This window comes from Sclerotinia sclerotiorum, genomic scaffold (genome assembly GCF_000146945.2).
Source record: "Sclerotinia sclerotiorum 1980 UF-70 scaffold_1 genomic scaffold, whole genome shotgun sequence".
NCBI lineage: Eukaryota > Fungi > Ascomycota > Leotiomycetes > Helotiales > Sclerotiniaceae > Sclerotinia > Sclerotinia sclerotiorum.
The window spans coordinates 1752928-1777868 of record NW_001820835.1 but is presented as its reverse complement, the minus strand read 5'-3'; the positions used below and the strand labels follow the sequence as shown (position 1 = coordinate 1777868).

General features: G+C 42.1%; 10 protein-coding genes across 10 annotated transcripts in view; 6 read left to right on the top strand and 4 right to left on the bottom strand.

The window, feature by feature from the left end:
- Positions 1–2001: 2001 nt before the first annotated feature.
- Positions 2002–2426, bottom strand: SS1G_00682 (predicted protein; the record flags this gene model as incomplete). The annotated part of the gene is made up of 2 exons (XM_001598543.1): positions 2002–2022; positions 2097–2426. 2 exons carry the CDS (start codon positions 2424–2426, stop codon positions 2002–2004), a joined length of 351 nt encoding a protein of 116 aa, XP_001598593.1.
- A 3061-nt stretch (positions 2427–5487) lies between these two features.
- SS1G_00681 (predicted protein) lies at positions 5488–6626 on the bottom strand (the record flags this gene model as incomplete). Its single annotated transcript, XM_001598542.1, has 3 exons — positions 5488–5550; positions 5844–5901; positions 6505–6626. 3 exons carry the CDS (start codon positions 6624–6626, stop codon positions 5488–5490), a joined length of 243 nt encoding a protein of 80 aa, XP_001598592.1.
- Positions 6627–7292: 666 nt separating this feature from the next.
- On the top strand, positions 7293–8057 carry SS1G_00680 (hypothetical protein; the record flags this gene model as incomplete). The annotated part of the gene is made up of 1 exon (XM_001598541.1): positions 7293–8057. One exon carries the CDS (start codon positions 7293–7295, stop codon positions 8055–8057), a length of 765 nt encoding a protein of 254 aa, XP_001598591.1.
- Positions 8058–8677: 620 nt separating this feature from the next.
- Positions 8678–11958, top strand: SS1G_00679 (hypothetical protein; the record flags this gene model as incomplete). Its single annotated transcript, XM_001598540.1, has 6 exons — positions 8678–8763; positions 8965–9244; positions 9296–9317; positions 9393–9658; positions 10241–10336; positions 10384–11958. 6 exons carry the CDS (start codon positions 8678–8680, stop codon positions 11956–11958), a joined length of 2325 nt encoding a protein of 774 aa, XP_001598590.1.
- Positions 11959–12368: 410 nt separating this feature from the next.
- SS1G_00678 (hypothetical protein) lies at positions 12369–14292 on the top strand (the record flags this gene model as incomplete). Its single annotated transcript, XM_001598539.1, has 2 exons — positions 12369–12567; positions 12617–14292. 2 exons carry the CDS (start codon positions 12369–12371, stop codon positions 14290–14292), a joined length of 1875 nt encoding a protein of 624 aa, XP_001598589.1.
- Positions 14293–14776: 484 nt separating this feature from the next.
- Positions 14777–16833, top strand: SS1G_00677 (hypothetical protein; the record flags this gene model as incomplete). Its single annotated transcript, XM_001598538.1, has 5 exons — positions 14777–14804; positions 15077–15231; positions 15325–15920; positions 16009–16578; positions 16725–16833. 5 exons carry the CDS (start codon positions 14777–14779, stop codon positions 16831–16833), a joined length of 1458 nt encoding a protein of 485 aa, XP_001598588.1.
- A 543-nt stretch (positions 16834–17376) lies between these two features.
- SS1G_00676 (hypothetical protein) lies at positions 17377–18470 on the bottom strand (the record flags this gene model as incomplete). Its single annotated transcript, XM_001598537.1, has 2 exons — positions 17377–18137; positions 18362–18470. The coding sequence occupies 2 exons, from the start codon at positions 18468–18470 to the stop codon at positions 17377–17379; spliced, it is 870 nt and encodes a 289-aa protein (XP_001598587.1).
- A 2349-nt stretch (positions 18471–20819) lies between these two features.
- Positions 20820–21179, top strand: SS1G_00675 (hypothetical protein; the record flags this gene model as incomplete). Its single annotated transcript, XM_001598536.1, has 2 exons — positions 20820–20863; positions 20960–21179. 2 exons carry the CDS (start codon positions 20820–20822, stop codon positions 21177–21179), a joined length of 264 nt encoding a protein of 87 aa, XP_001598586.1.
- A 420-nt stretch (positions 21180–21599) lies between these two features.
- SS1G_00674 (hypothetical protein) lies at positions 21600–21695 on the top strand (the record flags this gene model as incomplete). The annotated part of the gene is made up of 1 exon (XM_001598535.1): positions 21600–21695. One exon carries the CDS (start codon positions 21600–21602, stop codon positions 21693–21695), a length of 96 nt encoding a protein of 31 aa, XP_001598585.1.
- Positions 21696–24694: 2999 nt separating this feature from the next.
- SS1G_00673 (hypothetical protein) overlaps positions 24695–24941 on the bottom strand; it is a gene marked incomplete at both ends in the record, with an annotated part of 3607 nt that continues 3360 nt past the window's right edge. Inside the window, one exon of the mRNA XM_001598534.1 lies at positions 24695–24909. Within this exon, the coding sequence (XP_001598584.1) occupies positions 24695–24909 (215 nt within the window). The remainder of the gene's footprint in view (positions 24910–24941) is intronic.

Sequence of the window (24941 nt, the reverse complement as noted above, 5' to 3'; positions counted from 1 at the left end):
TATGTATATCCACCTCGCAATGTCCAGATGTTCAGCTTCCACGCTTCTCAATGCGCGCAGTTCTCTTCCGGCTTTACCAGATGCTTCTTCAATAATCTTACTTTGCATTAGAAAAAGTTGTTGCTTTCAGCCATTTTTGATGGTGTTTGCTGGTGATGAAAAATACGCGAGACAATTAATTATCTTTATAATACCACTATTGTACTGCGCCTAATCCAGATCCATGCGTCGCTCAAAGTTGCAGTTAAAAAAATCTTTCCAAGCTAGATTGTATATACATAAATGAAAGGATGGTCATTGGTCATGTCCTTTTTTTTTAAAAAGAAATAAGCTGGTAACTGGCACTATGCTCATAAGTTGTTTACTTAAATAATATTGTATATTTTCTAATGAGTCTTCATATCAGAATTACCCCCTCGGCTAAACCTCACCTTGTCTAGACTAAAAAAATAAGACGGTATAATTATATCTACTTATATTTAGTTGGATACTGAATATTCTATGCTGAATAATGTTCAAATTTCAAAATATTTAATATAAGATACCCAAGTCTAGCACTCAGCCACCTCCGCGAGTACTCTTATTACCCAACAGATGAAGAAGATTTACCATTCATTGCTTAGAAAGCTCGTATGTATTCACTTTACTTCACTTGACGTCAGAAAATTAATTATTCAAATTTCTTGATTTAATGAGATGTTTTCCTGGAGCTAGGTAATAGGAAAACTATCGAAATGAATCATTTTTGCTTTCTAATTACCTTGCATTTTTAACAGGGACTGTCATTAAGCACGGATAGGAGAGCCTTTGAGCAAAGATTGTATGCGCTTGTGAGGGATAATTTTCAAATGCGAGGTTCATATCATTACGAAAATTTAATGGATTGTAAATAACGTCTGCTGTCTTGAGAAAGTTGGAATTGTAAGCCCATGTACGTAGTTTCCAACTATCCAATTACATAACCTCTTATAATTAGATAGAAAAGAGGTTTTCATCTCCTCTTTTACAACAATCAATCTTTTTACACATATATTTTTGCATACTCATATAACCTCAACCTAGACCCATTATGAAACCCATCATTTCTATAAGTGAAGCGTTAAAATGTAGTCTAATCAGCCTTTACATCCCATTCCCCCTCACAGTATACTATCGGGATGCACATATCTCGACCTGTCTCTTTTACACTATATGTAGACGTAGACGTAGACTTTACGGCGATTAGGTTTGTGGTTTTGAGTGGGTTATCCTATCTTATCTAACCTTATACTTGTTAGTTTGGATATATTAGCTATAAAATTCCGCATAATACTCATATATTGTACAAAATATCGATATTATTCATCTAATTTTTTTAAAAGTAATACTATGTGCAGTCCCGAAACCACAACAATCCACTCATCATCACCCGATATAAAACCACCATCATGAACCATCTAACAACATCACACTCATACTAATCCATCCAAAATCCCCACAAAAAACAAAATCATAAACATAAAAATCCCCACCATTAATGCCCATGCACTATATCACAAAACCATCAATCACCTTAAAAACCATAGAAGTATAATTGTAAGATATTAATCCTACAATCAATTATATCAAATCCCCAATCTCAAAAAAGGTCTCTACAAGCCCTCCCAAGTCCAGATTGAAAAAGATTAAAGAAGAAATAAATATAACTCACCAATTTCTAAGTAACACTAAGAAAATATCACCACTGCGGTTCTGAATCGTAGTTATAATTATGAGTAATACTTAGCCAAAAGCCAAACATGTATGTCAAGATCAACACTACCTCGGATGGAATTCTCAGGGGGCGAAGTATATGCTTATTTAGAACGCGTGACGCATAGCCTGTAAATCACAACCTGTCCTTCTTTCTTGATACAGAAGTGGTATATGTATATGTATATGCATCCCCATACCCGTACCCGTACCCGCTACCCGCCCTTCTTAATACAGAGGTGGCACCGCATCCCTACCCCTATCACTAATCTATTCCGGTCCACCCATCCCCTACCCACCCACTCATCAGCACCCAGAATCAGAAAAAAAAAAAAAAAAACCAAACTCCTAACATCGATATCTACCTCCCTCCCTCCCTCTTCCTCCCTTCCTCCCTTTCCTCCCCTTGCCCACCCCACAATCCTCCCCTCCCACAAACCACACACCACCCACCATCCACCAACCTTCCTACTTAGCAGCAGATGAATCCCCCTTGGTCCTTGTAGTTTAGCAGCGCATGTATATCCAGCTTTCGAACTGTGCTGTGTACATTTTGATTGAAGTTCCATAGCTACTGAATTTGCTGGATTTGCCGGACCTGCTGAATTTGGTGAACCTGCAGAAGTAGCAGACTTATTAGATACCTTAGGGTGAAAAACCTTGAGGAGGATATTTTGGGAGATATTTGGTAGCATTTTTGATGAGATTGATTGATGTGTTGTGTAAATTGACAGATATTTTGTTTTATTTTATTTTGATTTGATTCGTTTTGAGAAAAGTTTCTATGTGTAATTATATCGAAGCATCAGAACACAAGAAACTTAAATATACAAAACCCAATCTATACGATATTCTACCCTAGATAAAATAGCTGTATAAATAATCTTACAATATGCAATCGCTACATATACATACCAAATTACTAAGCGTAGAGAATATGAACCGTACCATAGATTTATATCCGCAGCAAGGTAAGTAAGTACAGCTGCATATCTATCTACAGTATCACTTAATTTGCTCGTGGCTTTGTTTATAATATTACTAATATATATACCGTAAACAAACTGTGTAGAATGTGAATAAGATTATTAGTATCTATTCACTTATACATGTATCCATCCTACTCAACAGCAAGACATACAGTCAAACGATTAGATTCAAAAATCTAGTTCAAGGTTCTCAACTCGCTAATGTAATCTTACTTCCCGCTTGATTTAAAAAGATTGAATTTATATATCAAAACCATCATTATATTATGAAACTATTCATAATAATCAACTCAGTTAAAACAAAGAACAATGAACCATAAAATAAACGCATAAATATTGACATCCATCATCGGAGGCTTAACAATCTAATCCAATCTGCTAATGCCGACTATTCAATACTCGGAGTTCTTCATTCCATCTATCCCTAGATATCTCACCAATATCAAGATTTGTATTCTTATTTCCAAACTAGATAGTACGGGAATCCTAATCCTATCTTTTCGTATCAGAAGATATACCTACATCAAAATGAGCAATATATTCTAGAATCGACCGATTAGACCTAAATCGACTTGTTTACGACTATCGATATAATTGTGCAGGTCAGAAGGGTTAAATTATCGTGGTCTATATGCTAAATGATACGTTACCCTGTGAAGGTTGCTTAACGAAGAATATATCTCTTATTACGCTACGCGTAGGAGGCTAGAGATTGAGGATTGTGGTTCTGGAAAGTACAATCTCAAGGGAATCCCGAAAGATGGTCGGCTTTTTCGCAATGATAGGGTATTTTGTCTGTACGAGTGGAAGGAATTAGCACTTTACCCGGTGCTGAAATGTTCATCATGGGATAGACAGAACGTATATGATAGTTCAAGCTTATGGTTTGCCGAAAGAATACTTTCCGTTCGGACCTGAGATGGCTAGGAGATTAAGAAGGGCACTTTTCGGATATAAAGGCATCAAGAAATTAGGCAATTAATAGCCGAAACTCCAAGTCTCGCATGCCGCGATCCTTTCCCTTGGACGAAGCTCATATGTTCAATGGTATAGGTAAAGGTTTCAACTACAACCCTAAAACATCTCGGCCAGCAATGCATTGCACCTGCAGAACAGTCACTCGGCCAAGGACTCCTTTCAATCTATGGATGTGAAGAGCATTAATCTCGATAGGAAGCGGGAAAAGAAAAGTTCCGAAGATCTTCGTGATATATGTGTGACTCCTGACACTCTTGAACATGACAAGGCGAAAGTGATAAGCTACTACATATGCAGAATCAACTCTTTGTACGAGTTCCACATCTCGCCTGCCAGATCTCGTGGTAGATATGGCTTGTAACTTAATCTAGTACAACTGAATACCAGAACACTGGAATAATTCGGATTTATAATGAAAGACGTGCAACCCTGTGTTCTGGTGGGACAAATTATTATTCCTCATTCTGGCCGCACATATACTTAGCTGGGAAAATCGCCACCACAATGACGCGTATGTTTAAGGCTGAGGCTTGGAAAACAAAAGAAAAATCAATACCCGGCAAAGAAACTTTCGAGTAGAATTTTCTAAAGTGGTGATTGATTCATATATCCATGGGTTGGTAAGGGACCATGAAACAATGACCTTGCTGTCAAAATAAGCATAACTTCTCACGTAGTACGCAGATAAAGTGCTATCAGATCTCTTCAAAATGTACGGATGACGATCGGTGAGCTTGCTTAATCTGTGATCGACAGCCATACAACGGTACTTCCGAACGGCCGCAGATCCCGAGTCGGACCATTTAATTTGGATATCTTCAATCGGCACAGATCATCGCCCTTTTGCCAAATTGGGGCGCCGCATCTCTTCTTGTCTGTTCAAATGTCATTGAAGTTGGATGGGGGATGGTCTCTGGTGAAGGACAGAAGAACATAATAAAAGCCACACTCGTGCACGTCGAATAAGTATCATTTGTCTTGCCTTTAAAACTGGTTTTTTGGGGGCAAAGATGTATATTTCTGTCCACGGCGAGGTAGTTCTAGATCCAGAACTAGAACCGAATCAAGTACATCTTCCGGTGCGAGCCGAATATATGTGTCAATACTTCATTCGGGTGCAGCCCGAACAGCAAAAAATCCTATCATGCAGACACTTGTTGACTTATTGAAGGCTTGTTCTTTCATCGATTGAAAAAATGATAGATAAGAATGCCCTGCGTAAACGGTGAACACTATTGGGGACCTTCGCTTCCGTCCACAAGCAATGCAGCCCTCCCCATGATATACATTTTTAATGGAAGCGATAAGAAGTAGAAACCCTCGAATTTGAGAGATTTCAGCTATTGACAACGCCGAATATGCCAGCCTCGCAGTCGTGGCACAAGTCAAAAGTATCTGCACGACACATGTGTACTCAACTGACCGCCCCTAGAGATAGATGATCAAATGTACGGACGAAGATGTTTTTTTCCCCCCCGAAACTTAAGCCGTCCCAACGCTAACGCCCAATGAACCAATCACCATTGGGTCGCGTAAAGGAAGTGCCACGGGTTAATGCAGACGAAAGCAATTATAGTACTACACTAGAGAGAAAGGATATGGATACCCAAACCAGAGTCTTGGTAACCATCGAGTCAAATATGTAGTGATCCAAATGAGTTTCGGAAGCACTACTAAACTGAGCGATTGAAGTAGGAATAAGTAGTAAGAAACTCTGAGAGATGACTTGACGGATGAGATGAGATGATACTGAAAAACATCTTCCAGTGGATTAAAGGGGGTAGGGCATTCAACCAGGCGCAGAAGGTAAGATGGTGTGTCTGAAAGCTCTAGAAGCAGAATATTTCCACCGCTGATAGGACTGGATGTTAGTACGAAAGGTGTAAAGTAGGTTGGAATAAGCGCCTGTTGAATGATCCCTAACAAGAGAAATTCCTTATCCTGGTCGAGGTGTATATTGGATGGTCCTTTTACGTTGAATAGCGTCTAGACAAGTTGAGGGATGAGAGGACTGCAGCGCGAAACTGTCTCGAACGGTCTCGACACTGGTTTTCGTCAAAGATGCAGGCAGGCTGGTGGTTTTGCAACCTTTCTCGGTTCTCATTTTCTTCGATTGGTGGTAAAACATTAACTTTATGTACGTACGGAGTAGTAGAACGGGTAGCCAGTGGTAATCAGTGGTAATCTGTAATTAATCCGTGATCTGTGGAAAGGTCAGTAATGTGCACTGTTCATGGAGTGTCCATCTAGTGCAAACCTTATGTCATGGTCCCTGAAAAAATATTGACAGACCACCTAGTCAAGGAACCCCTCGTTTTGTTTATGGAGTATTTGGGTTATCCGGGATGGGAGCTAGGTGTGATCAAGGTAAATTGAAAGCGCTAGAATAAATTAGATGAAGACATAGATATAGATACTATGTAGTATTAAACGATCAATGAAAGTAAAACTATCTATCCATGCGGTACAATGGTATGATTTGGTGGTGATAGTATGGTGGTGATAATGTGGTGTGGTGCACCTCTTGATGTTCAGAATCAGAAAAAGGTCTCAGGTGGAGCCGATATACGATGAGAGCTCTCCCTTAGTAGAAACCACTAATTATGTACTAAAGAACACTACTATATGTGCTAAGTAGTAGGTGCATTTCCTCCTCATGTTCGTTCTAATCATCTCTAATCTAGTTGCCAACCTAAGCCTAAGCCATCCATCCATCCATCCATTCATCCACCCAAACCCACCCGTCCACCCATCTAGATGGAACAAATATAATTTCCCACTATAATAATATGCCAGCCCAAGTCACCCTCCCGGCGTAAAATAGACCCTGAATATGCGAATGTCTGGATATCCGATAACATATCTGTATACCCCTCCAATGAACCCTGGGGACCACCCTGGAATACCCTGGAATACCCTGGAATCCATCGTGTGAACGCGCTGGAACATTGAAAATGCACTCATCATGTATTTATTGTGCTTGCCATGTAATGTATCCGCGAGGCTACTTCCGGCCTACTGAGCAATTTCACAAGACCCTTCATTTTCTAATATTTCATTTTCTAATAACCTTATCACCATTTGCTTGGTTTTATTCCTTTTTAAGATCATTTCCATGGTTTCAACTGACGAAATAGCTTGGATCTCTTCACACCTCCACTTATTACGTCTTGATGCAACCATTGTATTTATTGTACTCACAGTCCCCTCCTTCCTCTCCTGCTCCGTCATGAAAAGTATAAGTACTCTCTACTGTACGCGCTTTCCCGGAACCGGTCTTTCTGGGATACTATGAGCCCCTCGACACGAAAGACAACTTGTTTGATTTCAGCATCACCGACTAATTCATAACAAAAAATATTCCTTCTCGGCCGAGTCGTTGTTTTATATGTGACGGTGATTCGGAACCTTCTTAAGCTTGTCAGTCCATACTCATTTGCGCTGATTTTATTAACAACGGGAAATTCTCGTGTACAACGAGTTTCGTAATCTTTTATGATTCGAGCCTGCGTTTAGTAGATACATCTCTCATTGCACTTTCTTGACACTGTCCCTACGCTTGCTAATACAGATCGTCTTCATGATAGAAAGGCAATGGCGTATCATTCCCAAGCTGGGCCATCAAACCCTAACCTTCGAAATCCTCAACAACAATACCAGCAAGGGTCAAATTACGGCAATCCTTCCGGCGGAATCGCAAACGAAGGCCAGGAACAAGAAGCCGGTTTTGACACGCTTAATTGGTATCGACATTACTTAAAGTGCCATCAGTACTTTCTAGACGAAGCTCAACATGACTTTTACGTTCAAGCCGTGGCAGCCTTTATAAACATACAACTTCCGTACCAAAGGCAGCCATACCCAGTCAATCGAGCTTCGGCTGCGTGGTCCGTGGCGAATCTCACGGATCGTGCAGAGGAAGAACGCCACCCTGTTCCAGGTTATCCGCAACCCATTTCTCTAATTCCATATATAAAACGATTGATAGTCACCGGTCATGATGATGGTCCAATTTTGGGAATGTGGTTCGGGGCAGACTGGCGTCAAGGCATAGGAACAATACATGAAATGGAGCGACGCAATTATCTTTTCGCATCGAAAAGTAAGGAATGGCTCGACGTAAAAAAATACTATGATGATTCCGCAGCTGCAGAACAGTCAACGCCTTACATGATCCCTCTTCCGCAAATTGAGGAGCTAGAACTCTCCCATGCAGATGAGGCCTGGAGCAGTTGGATGGCCATGCAGGATTGGGTGATCGGTCCCAGAACCCCGCAAGGTCTATTACAGCCTCCACGTTCAAGCACGCCGCACTACAACTCGCCACGGATAAAGAGGGAGAGGGATTTAGATGATTGAGGACTACAACACAGATATTATTAAAGTCTAGGTTTTTGTGTCTGTTCTTGCTGGAGTATGGAGGCGGATATACAAGGTACTACGCTGGCAATAGGAGTTATAGACATTTGGGATTTTGGTAGGAATATGAGGTTTGTGACATTGTCATCGGACTTCGTCGCAGGTCGTTCTCTACTGTTCTGTACAACAGGATTCCAGATACTTGGGAGCAATCATGCCGCTAATATAAAATTATGAGGTATTACTTTATGATGATTCTGCTGATTCTACTTCTGCTCATTCTACTTTGAAATCCAACATGTGGAGGCCAAAATTGTACCGAGTACAAGGTAGGTCGAGGCTGAACTTTATGGCACACTAAAATACAAGGCTAATAGAGTATGGCTCGCTAATTGGTCCCCGCAACTCCATGCATTATCGGTAATCCATTCACATCTGGACTGACACTTTATTTCTGGATTCACTCACGCACATTGTTCCTTACTGTTCAACATAATTGTATTCTTAACCATCTTCTTCTTTCTTAATTCCTCAACTTATTTCTGACACTTTCAATTGTGTATGAGAGGTGTAATCGTGGCTTACTGATCTGTGTTTGTATTTACTTGTACGACTTAAAAATGGCTGCGCAGGCTGCCATCGCAAACTGGCAGAAGTTACTGAATAATAGCCTTGCCTCGAGGCTCGATTTTGAACCTTTCACAGAGTACATTCGTATACTGTCCTCCGGAAGCCCGTTACCATCTCCATATATATGCGAAATATTTCTACGGCCCGATGATTACAATGATATAAGTGTCGACCCACGAATATTACGTTATGTACAAATATTGCTAGCTGAAGGGTTAATTGATTGCGCCGGGGTTCTACGAACTTTGCTAAAATATTCTTCGCTTTGGAACTATAGGCAAGATGGAAACATGCAGAACGGAGCCAATAATGACGCGAATAAGGCTAAAAGGGTGAAGGAGGGGAATAAGAGGTGGAAGAACTCATATTCTGCCGAGGAGATGATGCTCTACCGACTTGCGAAGACAGTTTCTACTGGTGCAAGGCCTAAGAATGTTCAAGAAGCCGTTGATTTATTGGTGGTATCAATTCAATGGATGGATATGGTTGCTGTTGGGATGAGGGGTGGAGCGCACGAAATTTTGGACGTCGAGGCGCATGTCGAGGAGATTGGGATGGTTGGCATGGCTTTGGGAACTCTAATGGTTGCCGTGGTTGGGAATGCAAAGATTCTGAAAGTTTTAGAAAATGGTCGCTATCCAAAAGGTCCTCCTGCATTATTCTAATGTCTAAATGCTACCGCTACATGCTAACATTAATCAACAGGGACGGGTATCGAACTCGGAAAAGCTATGGCTGGGTTTGTTCCTCTGCTACTTCAGAGCTCCCCGCAGAATGCACAGCGGTTAGATGCTTTTCGCACACAAACTCTAATTACGATTCTACCTGTCAACAAGAAAGAGCAAGCTGCCAATGCTGAGATAAACGACATTTTAGATTCCACAATGGGGATGAATATTGATAACATCGTGATTGCTGATTTGCCAGCTGTCAACTCCCGAGCTGGTCTCTACATCTATTTGAATTCTCTCGTAAGTTCAACCATAGTCATCGCGAAAATGACTCGTTTGTGCTAACCATTGCAGCTGGTTAGCAGACCCCTCATTGATGACAATGTAATTTTTGCCTATCTACACAATAGATATCAGGTAAGGACAGCTCCTTTCTCTTGCGAAATCTTTACTTAACATTCTAAGGGTGATGTCCAATCGACGACAGTAGATCTTATACTTGCATCATTTGATGTTTTGGCCAACGCAACCTTTCGAAATGAGAGGCAGCAAACGACAACTATACTACGATCGTTTTTGATCAATAAAGTTCCTCTACTCATTTCCACACTCGCAGCGTCATTCTTCCCTCCTCTAACTTCAGAGTTTTGTGTCACGGAAGCTTTGAGTCATGTTGATACTAATGCATTTCCCACACTTTCTACTCTGTTTGCGGAGTCGAGCAATAACGACATGTTCTCGGATTCTGTTAGGCAAGACTTCTGTTTCGCTTGCTGTTTACATGGCTTAATTCCAGAATCAAGCATCGAAACATTACTCGGTGATATACCTATGCAGAGTTTACCTGCCGGGGGCAGATATTCTAAGCAGGATCTTGTTCAGCAGTGTTTATCTGACTCAGAACGTGTTGAAGGGTTGATTTCCGAACTAGAAAATATGGATGGAAATGCTGGTGCAGTCAGCCAAGCAATCGCAGAGGTATGTGCATCGACTATCTCACCGTAACCATAACTGACCAATGGTAGGTTATAAAACACATGTGTGGAAATAAGGAGACAATGACCTTGAAGAGCTTGTGCAGTCAATTGGCACGGAACCCATCGTCTTTGGATATAATGCTTCTTTTCAACAAGCCTACCTCGTTTTTGCAGCCGATCTGCGAGCTGCTTGACAACTGGCGTTATGACGAAGACCAGGGGGAATATCAACCTGTTTATGAGGAGTTTGGATCGATATTACTTCTTGTTATATCATTTACACACCGTTACAATCTTTCAACTGTTGATTTGGGTATCAAAAACCCGGCTGAGTCATTCGTAGCAAAGCTACTTGTTCAGGGTCATCTGAGTCGAGCTTTCGATCCATTATCACAACAAGATCAAAATCATTTGGATGGATGGATTAGGGGGCTATTTGAGCCAGAGGGTGGTGGACTTGGTGATGAGTTAATGTCCTCCTGTCCGCCACAAGAGTTCTACCTGTTGGTGCCAACTTTGTTTCACCATATTGTTCTTGCACTCAGCACAGATACTCTTTCGGAAGAGGGTTTGAAAGGCGGCCTGGAATTTATGGTTGAACCATTTCTACTCCCTTCGCTAATTCCTGGCATTACATGGCTTTCGGCTCACTTGTGGGAGGCACGTCACCAGGCCACTTATATTCTTCAGATCCTGTCAGCTCTGATCAAAAATCCTCCGTCCATATCGAACAATATGGAAGCGTCTCATCTGCTCAACTCAATCCTCAAAATCGTAGCCAAAAATCTGGAACAAAGTCTTCGATGGCTCCAACGAGCTGAACCCCAACGCCAAGATATCGAACCAATATCGAAGGCATTGGAGTCGAATATAGGTTGGGAACGTAGAGGTGCTAGTAAGCACAGCGAACTAGAATCGTGGACAGCGACACCTGGAGGTGGAATGAGTGCTAGTATAAAACACACAATTGCTATTCTTGTTCAATGGGGCCTTCAATGGGCCCGTAATCCTGGCATGCATATTATGCCGGCATCTTATACACATCGACAGATTCTTAGTGGATTGAAAATGCTCGGTGCAAAGCGGCTACTAAATATCATTATCGATGAAGTGAAGGCACAGACTGAAGCTGGAAATGGAAGCGTGGCACTTGACATCGCTACTTCGTTAGTCTGCGCTCCAGATCCTACGAGCTTTGACTCTGGCCGAGGGATGGACATTTTGAGTGGCAACACACCACATCCGCTCCAGCGTCGGTTAACGTTAAAGGAGGCTTTGAAGGCAGAAGCAGAAAACATGCCGAAAGTCCACAAGACTGATACCTTTCATGCGGAAACTGTGATTAGATTATACAGAAGGGTGGAAGCACAATCGGCTATCCAACAACAATTATTACCACATGAGGATGGCCTAAATGCTCTGAATGAAGTTATGGGAGATGCTGTGATGGGAGATGCTGTGATGGGAGATGCTGGACTAGGGCCAGCCGATCAAACAAATCTAAATATCGATGACATGGGTGCTGGTGGTGAGGAGTTAATGATGATGGGTGGAAGTGGCCATGGCGGTGACTTGCTGGATGCTTTTGGAGGGGATGATCTGGGGGATGGAATGGGATTTTAGATATCGAATCTTGCATGGCTTTGGGAAAGTGGGAAAGTGGAAATGGAAGGGATATTTGGGAAATCTATGAATCGGGAGCATTTAGGTTTGCGAGGAGCATATTTGTTGGGTGGATAATGCATGAATATTACAATACTTATGAAACATAAGAGAAGAATCAAATATAGTCAAATGTTAATAGCAATGTAAGGGTACTGCACTACGCTACAAAAAGAAGTATGAAATGTAAGATCAAGATTGGAAGAAAAGGGGAATAAATCACGTGTATTTACGGTTCTCTTATCTCCGCTGGCAGGGATTAGCGCAACGCTAAGATAATGAGAAAATTATTTTTCGATATCGGATTCTTGAACGAGGAGAGAAAGAGGACTCCACGCAATTTGCGCAGTAATACAAGTCAACTTCTAACAATGGCTGGCAAAAAGAGAAAGGCCTCTGCACCCAGTGCGAAGAATGGCACACAGGATTTTGACAAGTCGAAAGGGAAAGTGGCCTTCACAACATATGAAGATATCGCGGACTCGGAGGATGAATTTCATATCAACAGAGATAAAGTTATGTTGGACGAGGAACCCCATGCAAAACGCCAAAGAAAATCAAGAGATGAAGGTCAGAGCATTGGAACTTTGAAACTCACAATGACTGATGACTTTTACAGATGAATTAATTGAACAATCGGACGAAGAAATCTTAGGATACTCGGAAGAGAGCTCCGAGGCGGAAGAAGAAATTGAAGCGCCAAAATCGAAGAACAAATCTAAAGCACAATTATCTGACGATGAGGGCGCAGAAGAAGAAGACGCAGATGCTGAGGGTTGGGGATCGTCGAAGCGCGACTACTACGATGCGGATAATATTGAGACTGAAGCCGATGCGCTGGAGGAAGAGACAGAGGCTAAACGATTACAACAAAAGAAACTACAGAAAATGTCGGAGGCTGATTTTGGGTTCGATGAGAATGAATGGCTGGGCGAGGGAGGTGATGATGAAGAGGGGGATGTGGTAACAGAGGTTCTGAAGGATGTGGAGATCACCGAAGATATGAGCCCGGAAGAAAGGTTAAGGATACTACAAACGAGATATCCGGAATTCGAGTTTCTGGCGAACGAATTCGTAGCACTACAGCCTGTCCTACAAGATTTACAGAAGGAAGTAGATGGAATGTCTGAGGATGCAATTGAAGCAATGCCTATTCCAGTTGTGAAGGCCAGGACTTTGGCAGCTTACATGGCTGCTTTAAGCATGTACTTTGCGATATTAACCTCTCCGGTGAAGGATGGTAAAGTACAGGGGAAGACTATTGATCCACTAGAGTTGAGAGATCACGCTGTTATGGACAGCTTACTGCAATGTCGGGAGTTATGGTCCAAGGTCAAATCAATCGAAGCTGCAGAGGAGGAGGCTAGCTCGGAAGACGATTCAATGGAGGATCTAGAGAACACAATCACGGCAGAAGAGGAGACGGAGACAATCCGACCAACCAAGAAGTCTAGGAAAGAGTTGGCTCGCATTGCTGCAGCTGAAAGGGCCGCTGCAAAACGTAGTAAACAAATTCAGGAAGCGGAGGCTGACTTGGCAGATCTTGATGATCTTGTCTCGAAATCGAAGAAATCGAGGAAGGCATCGAAAGCTCTTGTCGAGGCAGATGACGATTCTGATTTTGGTGAAGAAGAATCTATGGATGCCAAGGCTGCGGAAGAAAAGGCTAAGAGAAAGAAGTCACTCAAATTTTACACATCTCAAATTGCCCAGAAAGCAAACAGAAGAGCTGATGCTGGAAGAGGAGCTGGTGGTGACGAGGATCTACCTTACAGAGAAAGGCTTCGAGATCGTCAGGCACGACTCAACCTTGAGGCTGAGAAGCGGGGAAAGAAATTGGATGAATATGGAAGGGGCACGGCTCTCGGTGGAGATAGCGATGATGACGAGCAAGCGGCTGTTGCTGACGAGGTTCGAGATGATGGAGACGAGTATTATGATATGGTCGCACAAACATCGAAGAAACGCAAGGATGAAAAAGACGCCAAGTACGCAGCAATTGCAGAAGCAAAGAAAGCAGGAAAATTGGCGAGAGTGGTTGAGGTGGAGAATGATGAAGACGGGAAGAGAGCTATTGGATATGTTATTGAGAAGAACAAGGGATTAGCGCCAAAGAGGAAGAAGGAGGTCAGAAACCCCAGAGTAAAGAAGAGGATGAAGTACGATGAGAAGAAGAAGAAGTTGAGTAGTATGCGGGCTGTGTACAAGGGGCGGGGAAGAGAAGGGTGGGTTACGGTGGTGGAAAGACTGGTATTAAGACTGGTCTGGTTAAGAGTAGAAAGTTCTAGAAGCTAGCAAGGCGTCCTACCAAAATGACCAAACCCCATGGCAGATGGGAAATTGGTGTTCTTTCGATCGATACCTCGGATTACAAGTGGTTGTACAAAATTTCACATGTTTCCATCCTCATTGTTTAAAGTCCTTTCATACCCTCTTCTTGGGATTTCATGTTACGCAAAGTCGTTGAAATGTCTCGGCTCCGCATGTTGCAGTACTCCCTGATATCCAGGAATTCCCCTACTGAATGACTAGTGAATTCAATTACCGGACAGAGACATCAACCTCCAGACTCTTCTTATCGTTTTCTCAATGGTATGGCTGCGGATAGCCTATTTCCCGCTCACCTGCTCAATATTTCAAACTCAAAAAAGCTATCAGATGCATATATACCGGAGTATTTGTTCCTCTTATACACAGTATTTGATTGAAGATATAATTAATTACCTTTCCTTGATCGTTCATTTCAATGTGAGTGATAAACATATTCATTTCTGATATAATGCTTCTTTGGGTATCCTTCTTAATTGGTTTGTTTTGTTTGAGGACTTGTGATGCTGGACCGGTGCTTCTAGATCGAAATCTGGTTCCCGATGCCAATTGTTGTGATTCGGCAAGTTCTTCTGATTTTATGTCCTAGGTTACTGATTGTATATCACTCAAACATGCTCTAATCGTTTGACAGTGAGTGTGTCTTTTATATTCTCTCAACATTGTCTCTTGCCAAGATCTATCACATTGAAGAAAAAAGCTCATCCTATATGCTTGTGGTATGATGCTAATCTCAGTGTCAAAAGGCTAGGAAAATGTGACTTCGAATCTGCAAATTGTACGAAAACTTCCACTTCGAATCACTTCCCATATCGTCGCGATGTACCGCAATGTGGAAGAAATGCTCCACAGGGAAATCAAATATGTCCTTTGAATACCTGCTGTAGCGGTAACGGATACTGCGGTGTACGTATTCCAGCATCCTATGATCTGCACACCAAACTTTACTGCACCATTGAATATTTTCCCCCCACACTCCAACTAACCAGCAATCCACAGACCACATCCGCCTATTGCATCAACGCCGACCCCGTCAACGGCAACACACCCTGCCAAACAGGCTACGGCGCCTGCGGCGTAATAAACTACCCCAACTGCGGAAGCGGCAGCACAACCGCCACCAACGGCCGCAAAGTAGCCTACTGGCAAATCAACAGCGCGACGCGTTCCTGCAATGCTCTCCCCATCCCTCTAATCAACACACAGGGTCTCACGCATCTCATATTCGCCTTCATGTCCATCTCCCCCAATACATTCCACGTGGTACCTTTTGATACCACAGCCGTCCCTCTCATGCATCCATTTACCTTGTTAGCTTCTACGACGCTGGCGACTTATATGGCGATTGGAGGGGGCGGATCGAGTGGTTTGTCGCAGGTTTGGAGTCAGATGGTGAAGAGTGTGGGGAGTAGGGCTGTGTTTATTGGGAGTGTAGAGGGCTGGCTTAGTTCGTTTGGTTTTCAGGGTGTGGATTTAGATTGGGAGTTTCCTGGTAGTTTGGATGATCGGGATGGGTTTGTGGCGTTGGTTAGAGAGATGAGGGAGAGTTTTAATGAGAATTTTCCAGAGAAGAATTGGGGGATTAGTGTGGTTTTGTTTGTTTTCCCTCTTTTATATTCTCTTTTTCCCTTTTCCCTCGAGAATGCAAGGAAACCCTAAACTAAACTAAACTAACAAAACCAGACCCCCCGACATCTCCGCCCTCCAATTCTTCGACCCCATAAACCTCGAACCCTACACCACCTTCTTCAACTTCATGTCCTACGACCTCCACGGACCATGGGAATCCACCAACCCCTCTCTGGGCGCCTACATCCGACCACAAACCTCCCTCCTCGACATAAACAGCGTACTCTCACCCCTATGGTTCGCCGGCGTCGACCCCTCCAAACTCAACCTCGGACTCGCTGCCTATGGTCGCGGCTACACGCTGTCGAATCCCGGGTGTCACGAACAGGGATGTGCGTATACGGGGCCGAGTATTCCCGGTCCGTGTACGACTCAGATGGGCATTTTGAGTATGCGCGAGATAGAGGTGTTGGTTTTGAGGGAGGGACTGGGGGTTTCGTGGGTGGGTGGTGAGGCGGCGGGGCAGGAGGGCGATGAGGCGGTTAAACAGATTGTTTTTGGTGGGGGGAGGCAGTGGATGGGGTTTGATGATTTTGAGACGTGGGGGTTGAAGAGGAAGTTTGCGGATGGGCTTTGTATGGGGGGAACTGTGGTTTGGAGTTTGGATTTGCAGGGGGTGGGGACGTGAGTTTTTTTCCTTGAGTTTTTGGTTCTTTTTTTATTCTTTTTTTTTTTTTGGGTTTCTTCCTCTTTCGCTTTTGCTTTTGCTTTGACTCTATGTGATAGTTGTGTTTTCGAGGGAACTATCACTAATAAATAATCAAATCTAGAGGCGACGGGAATTTCGGACCTGGGGTTTTGAGGAGCGGAGGCATGGATGGGGATTCAGAGGAGGAAAATGAGAAACAGAATAAGAAGGGTCATAAGACTGAAGCATGAATATATGCAATCACTACCATCTCATCCGTATACATTAAACATGAGATGAAACTTACGGGTGCATATCTAATCTTAATCTTATAAGAGTATGGAAATTGTGATAGTCATTTACTGTCATTGTATGGAGGAAAATGAAGACATGACCCAAATTCATGAAATACACTAACGACCAAGAAAGTTCACCAAACTTGACATCCTTTTTGGTAACATCCAATGAACCCCAAAATTGGCTTCAAATATTTCATTCTGTATCGTTCTATAAAAATTTCTCATCACGATCTCGAGAAACCAAGATTCTGCCGCGTATTATTGCCAACAACCTGCAGCCCGGTGTTTGTTCCTTGATTTCTGCAAGGCTATCTAGCATCGTGTCTTGTTTCTAAACAAAATGCTGTAGGAAACAATCATACGCTAGCCACGACGACTGAGGCGCACTACTTGTCAAGATGGTCAGCAGCCCCGTTAGCTGATTCCTGCCTTCCTTGGAGACGACATTTTCGAGGATGGGGCTCTGACACTTCTGAAGAGCGTTTGTCGATGGATTCAATCTCTCGTAGACATATTGTTTGGCATCCCCAACTTATGATATGTGGTTTCGCTTGTGGAAGTTTCATTCTGCGTGGTGACAGACGTTTGAGACTGCGATTCAGAATGTATTGAAAATGCGGCTTCGATACTGGGGGTTTCAGTCGTTAAGCTGGAGGCCAAAGCTGAAGGATTTTGATTAGTAGCGTCTGCTTCATTGACTCTATGGTTTGCATTCTCGATCATCTTGTCTCTTTGCTCCTTTGCCCAATCGACGGCATTTCGGAATGCAGCGACTCCTTGCAGGTGCTGCTCAGGAGTCCCCGTTAGAGACCAAGAACCAATTTTAGTCATGATATACTCGGTACGACTCGAAGGGCCATCACTCTGTATAGGATGGCTGGCATACATCTGTAGCGTGCCACCATGATGATAAGTTGACGTAATAGTATATGCATTATTGTCATAGACCTTATCTTGCATATATGACTGCAAGTGAAGCATGCCTATCGCACCAAATGCACAATCATAGCATGCTTGTCGTACTCCTACCGCTAGAGATCCATCAGGCCTCTTTACTTTCAGAAAGAAGTTCGGCACAATGGGAAGGTCGTCTTGAGTTGTGGGGGCGATGTATTCACCGAGATCAACGCGTACTTGTCGCTTGAGTTGTTCTGGACGTGCTCCATAGTAGATGTCCGGATTGCCAGGAACAAGTGACCCATCCGTCAGGTACTGCAGGTTTTTGAATGGAGTTTTTCCTGATACGCATCTTACATCTGTAATCTCGCCTTCAATCAGTGAAATCACTAATCTCATTACTTGGTCCTCTTTAGCAGCGTTTGCATCCACTCGAATGAACTTTTTTTTTGCATTTCTGCCGTATATCTTGACGGTGAAAGAGAATGGTGAAGCTGTGCCAGTCTACGTTCAATCTCTTCCAAGTTATTTGGAGCCATTGTGCTTGTGCCATCGGGGTCCTCGTAGAAGATTGGAAATACACCATTATCAACAAGGTTCTGTTGGAAATTGCGGGAGTAGACAGAAGTGTTCTTAGTAGTTGTGGTAACGCCAGTAGTAGCGTCGGGGTCCGTAAGAGGCTTTACTTTCATGGTCGCGTCTTGAGCTGGTCGCTAGCAAGAGGACTGGCAGATTTTTGGTACTAGAAGTAAAATGTTTAGCTTTATGCTCTGGTGGATATCTGGTGATACTTACTCCTCTGAGATCCGCTAAATTAGGGCCACCGTGTCGAGCAAAGAGCTTTATCTTTTCTAACCGCCTCGCAGAAGATTTAACGAGAAAGTCGACGGCGGGCTCCAAGTCTCCCTCTTCTCTCAACTTGGCAACAAATTTTCGAGTGACTGGCCGATGGCTTGACAAGAGCGAACTGTTCCTTCGATCCAATTCTTTCAACGCATTCCCAGTTAACCAAATCTGTGACAGATTGTCCCAAAATGCTGGTGGTATTTCTGATGTGTTCAGCCTCTGCCTTTTCGACGAATGTTGTGATGATGTTTGAAGAGGAACAGAATGCTGTTCTGAAAATACACGCTTGTGTGGATTGGAACGATTGGCTTTGGGCATGTAGTGGTTGTCAACGATGGGATCGTCAGACTCTCCACGATGGGAATGAATGGTACCCATAGAGCAGTTATTTATATGCGGCTATACCACTATGGAGATGAATTTTCAATGTTATTTCAAAGACTGGGGACATCTTAAAAGCACATAAATGGAAACGCCTACAACAGAAGTTCTGGAGAATATTACCGAAATCAATAACTACTAATTGCATTGGTGTATCGATTGTATTTGAGGCAACCCGGCAGAAGTCAACCAGACTTGAAAGATGTAGCAAGCCTTTTGTTTAGAATTGAAGGATTGACTGGATTTTCTTTATGTAGAAAGAGTAGAACGGCCCTTGAAAGGAATTGGACTTTTACTCGTAGCCTTTTATCGGGGAAAGAATAAAGTTGGTTTTCATTGATGTAAATAAATAATTATTAAAGTTTAAAACAATCGACCTGCCAACTAAACGCACGGGCCACGCTGAGTACGCTATGGTCAGCGCCTTATCATTACTGAAATCTGACGTCCTATAGTCTGTTTACTCGTGCTGCTAGAAAGTATATGACTTCTTCCTAAACAGGCCTGAATTTGCGGGGAAAAACTTTAATTTGGCTAATGAAATTTACAACTCTCTTTATGCTCTATTTTATTTTTAAGAATTCTTAGAAAATACTAAGAAAATGTAAACAGAATACTCATTTATATCCATCTACATACACAATTTAATTTACAATATTATACTTTTTTAATCAAAAATAATATTGTTGAAGGAGTCATATACTTACTAGCTATACGAGTATCTATTACATTTAGAATTCTACCAGAAGATCACCAAAGTAAGTCTAACTCGTTCAATTAAAACCATAAAGTCTGTTAAAAGGAATGACCTCACACAGGGAATAGTGGGAAGCTGATAGGGCAGAACTGAGGTAATATTGGTCTAGTAGGTAAATCTCTCTTCTAAGTTCTACGGAAGTGCGAAGCTCTCTGTAAGAGAGCTTCTCAATCTAGTCCTAATAGGACTAGTGCCCTGTGCACGTGCTACGCAGGAACCATTCACTTTAACAAAGTCATTTATTATCCATTCATCCCACACCTACCTAGAGAAGAATAAAATCTTTTTAATTAATTAAAATATAATACTCTAGTCCACTTTGCTTTAATAATAACATGTAATTACCTATCTTAGTTTAAAATTTTATAATTAATTTATTAACATATCAACGCCTAAACACCTTACTCAAGCTCAAGCTCGAGCTCGAGCTCGACTTCATATATCATATCATAGAATCTTATATGTGCATTTCCAGAACGCTTCTTCAACGCCTACCCTTACTAACCTCAAGAAATACACAACTCCCAAGTCCCGATGAAGACCTGTAAACTCCCCAACTAACCCAGAAACCTGTATGTATAAAAATATATCCCAAGCCCTTTAACCACGCCATCTAGGCTAATAGTCATCGAGAAGACCGCGAAAGATAAGTTTGAGGAGGCACTACCATACCCATATCCAACCCATCAATTAGAACATCCCTAGAATTCCTCGTAGAACTTCTCGTAAAAGTTCTCGGATAATCAAATGTCTCCTCGCTTCTTGACCCTATGTCACGATTCGCCACAATATCGGCGCCCTTGTATTCATTACTCTTTCTTTCGCTGTTGCTCTTTAGTCCCGTATGTACAAAACTTGAAAGACTGGTATCGCTTCCGCGTACCTCTTCAATGGCATCTAGATTTATCGAATGTCTATTTGTTCTCAATTCTCGGTCTTGGGTATGTCCCATCTCAATGTCGACTTGGGAAAATGTTCGTGATATGCGCGAGGTTCGGGTTGTGCTGTTGGTGTTGGATCCTGAGAATGGTCCTTTGTCAGAAGAGGAGATGATATAATGATTGTTGTGGCTGGAATTGGAAGTTTGTCCAAGGAGGAAGGGTATGTAGCGTTTGAAGAATGGTTTAATGGCGGGCACAGAGGCACCGATCTGGAATGTGTTAGTACTGTAGCTGATATCTCCAATACATGGCACAGGGTGGTGCAAAAGGGGATAGAAGAAGAGGGAGGTGCATACTATGCCAACATAAAGTTCAACAGAACTACTGATCCAGACATAATAATCATCCCACGTTACATCCGTAGAAGTCAATTCTACATAGGTGTAATAAGTTCTCACGGTTCCAGCTATACAAACAAGAAATCCTGCGGCAAAAAGAAATATGACGATGAGGCGTTGTCGTCGAGAAATCTGTAATTTAAGCATTTTCGGGATAGGAAATATAACCACAAAAAAATCAGTTAAAGTGTTGAAGCATCCAGCAAACGTGACATGAACTTTTTGATTGATGCATTCCGGTTGAGGAGCGAATGTTATAAGCCAATAATGAGAGACTGGTCTGTTTAATCAATAAGCATGTTGAAGAACAATATACACATATTAGTTGACTAACCGACATTGGAAAATAACAACGATGATGAAAATTGTTCCTTGGACAGCAATTATGACCGTAGCTGCGATAGTGATGATCTTGAACCGTTTCCCTTTTGACAAAATTCTATATAACAATGCGAGCATAGAACACTTTGTCAAGGTTTGTCCAAGTGTAAAAATGACTTGTGTAATCAGGACATATTGCAGCCCAAATTTGACTTGAGACAATGGGACATCCCATACATGTCGATTGAACTTGAATACTTCCTCTGCAAGAACCGCAAGGACAGCAAATGCTGTCGAAGGGAGCATCGCTGCAATAATGAGCCAGTCATCTAATCCAAAACTTTTCGATATCCGAAGTCGTGTGTAGAGCCGAATGAGTATTATGAATAGAGCCAAAGGAAATAATATCGCATTGACGACTAGAACTCCATTTCCACGCATTTTTGGGTCGACATAGTTTGGTACTGGCCAAGTGGCAATAATCTCAGGAGATGGAAGCTGCATCTCGAAACGTAGACGGCATTAAGAAGGCAACATCGAAGGACAGGAAATGATGTATATAATTACAAAGAAACGATCAGAAGATGAGCCAACAATACCAGAACTTCAGATCGAGCGTCTTGAGTTAGACTTGTGAAAAATTTTGAGAGTAGAACGGTAGCTTTCATATGATATAACTTTGAAGGGTCTGAGGTTCTGCCGCAAGCTGCAGTCTAGGACAAATGTTGCTCAGACACTGCAAGCCACTAGATGTATTGCTAGACCTCATGTTGCGTCCCGAACTCTCGGGCTTTTATCGATTAATGCTCGATAACATTGGTAGTTTTCAGATTAACCTGATGGCAAACCCCGAGTCCACATGTCGAGCGGGCCAATGAATTTTCCTAGTGCTCAAACCACGGACCATGAGCACGGATGTCCAAAATTCTTTTTTTTTTTTTTTTTGATGGAATCAAACGGCGATTACCATCAACTTCTAGCACGATATGTTGAGAATGTCTTGATGATGACCTTGGTATGTGGATGCATCTTGATGTTTTTGATTATGAGAGATATCACAACGCCCAGACCACCTTCTCCTTTTAGTATCAGCAAACGAAAAAAAAGCGCGGAGTGTTGCATCGGAACATTCCCCGGATAAGAGAAACTGGGGTCGATGGAGTGCCGGGGATTTTCAAAATGTTGGGCTAAGACACGGATTGTGACATTGGGACGATCTTTTATAATCTTATTCGTTACAAGTTGTACCGGCAACGGGTGTTTTCCCTTACCTTCAATTGGATTTATGGTGCTAACCTTGATTATGGAAAGTGTTTGACTCTAGACTCATGAAATGGCAGACGAGAGACAATAGATGGCCCGTGCTGTTGTATCAAGGAAAAGAAGCAACCAAGCTAATGAAGATAATGCAACCCTAAGGATCTAATGCATAGGGCTTAAATGAAATCTAAAACATCCTTCTCATCAGACGTCGTCTCGCAGAAAGTAAATGAAGGGGGGCTTTTCGCAAGCTTTTCTACTTTTGATCTTCATCCTTAATTATTTCCTATGATTTGTGGAAATCCCGGACAACACAAGGGGTAATCAATTAACTCCCAAAAGCAAAACCAACTAGGCTAGAAACCCCATGTATTGTGATTAGCTTACCGATAAATGAATTTTTGAGTAGGTACCTTACATCAAAAGCGCCTAGCAAATGACGCAACATCTAAAATTTTACGTCACGGACAATATTTTACCGCACAGCCCCAATAAAACGTTAAAGGATCCGCGTTTCTCGGCTGTCTACTTGATAGTTTAGCGATACAAAATCTAAAACATCAAACGTATATTGTAACGGTCTGTGCAGTAGTAATCTTACATGAACATGTGGGGATTGGATTGCTGTCAAAAGAAGAGAGAGATTAGCATGCTGTTAATCACTATATTATGTTGCATTTGAAGATTTGGTGTCTAGAATTACTAATAGTTCTGGCCATTTTCAACCCCCCCAAAAAAGCCTCGACTTTTCGTTACTCATATCACCTCAGACTAATTCCTCACTCTTTAATAAACCGTTATAAGATTTCAGCGCTTTGATACCTAACTAAAGGTTACTTCCATACCCACTTTGAGACAAACGATAATTTTCTCTCCCCCGCAAAACAAACTATGCCTCAAATGAACCAGCATCGTCTGCTGAGAAGTTTTATCTCGCAAACTCTACTCGAATAGTTTCGCATTCGTGTTTCTTCTCCAAATTCGGCTCGTATACATACATTATCAACATTATAATCTCCAAGTTTCGAGATTTTTATCGCTACTTTTTGATCCTTGAAATAAATTTCTATTCCTTTTTACTTGTGGGGAGGATATCTATCTTATCGTTCTGTATCAATTTAGTCTCTAGCCTAGATAATGGCGACGTCATGCCATTGTTTCTTTTTCTCTCTCGTATCTACCTTATCTAAGCATCATTAGTTTTCCGAGATTGATGAAGGTATTCGCAAGATTTCGTCTTATATGTGGAAAATTGTATGTAGGGAAAAAGCAAAGAGGAGGGGCAGATGATGACGATCCAAGTAAGAACAGGCGATATTTGTTCAAGCAATATCGAGATTTCATATTCTCGCCACAGCACACGCCACGGTGATGAATAACTGGTGCGTAGGGGATTGAGATAAACTTCTCCATCTTGATCCAAACAAGGCAATTGTATATTGACTTTACATCTATATGTCTGACCTTTATTTTCACGCGGCATACAGATGAAGTAGTAGCTAAGGTTAGCAACATATTGAATAAAAACATCTGAGAGCCACTCTCTCACAAACAAGATATCATTTGATGAAGAAAGTCCGAATCTACACAAAGCTCTCGCGCTTCACAACCTTGACTGGCTTTAGAGAGAGATCAGATGACAAGATGGGAAAGTTGCGGTGCGTATTGATGTATTTCCATTTTCTTTTGGAGGAGAGGGGGAGTGGGTAGTTGTCAGCTGCATAATGGGAATATAATTCAGAATGAAACTTCCCCCGATGATTTATTTTGAAGGGATGAACTGATGATTTACTGATGTCACGGTTGCGTTAAAACATGTTCAAGCAAAATCCTGAGGATGCTCTACCTAGCATCTTTCTCAGTTTGGACAAGCGCACTATTCCAAATATACCATTTTCATATTCAGCTCGACTCCCTTTTAAAAGAATAGACCATATGCATTCATTACAAAACTCTTCATAACCAAAAGTACCTATCTACACTCATATCATAATGCCCAATAATGCAATACCCAAATCACAACGCCGATGGTATCCAGTAATCCACAAAACAATCCATGTAACCTAACCCAATCATTCATCATCACTACTATCCATAATAAAGCCCGCTCTAACTCTCGGTCTCCTTGGGTTCGCCACTGGCACGATATTTCCTTCATCCTCATCATCTATCTCCGTTGCCTTTTTCTTCAACGATTCATCATCATCACTTGAAACTTTTCGTCTCTTCGGTTGCGCTGATCGATGAGGACTTGAAATCGGTGTATCCGTCTCCAGAGCCTCCTTCTCTTCGGTATCGGGCATCATCAGCACCTGCATC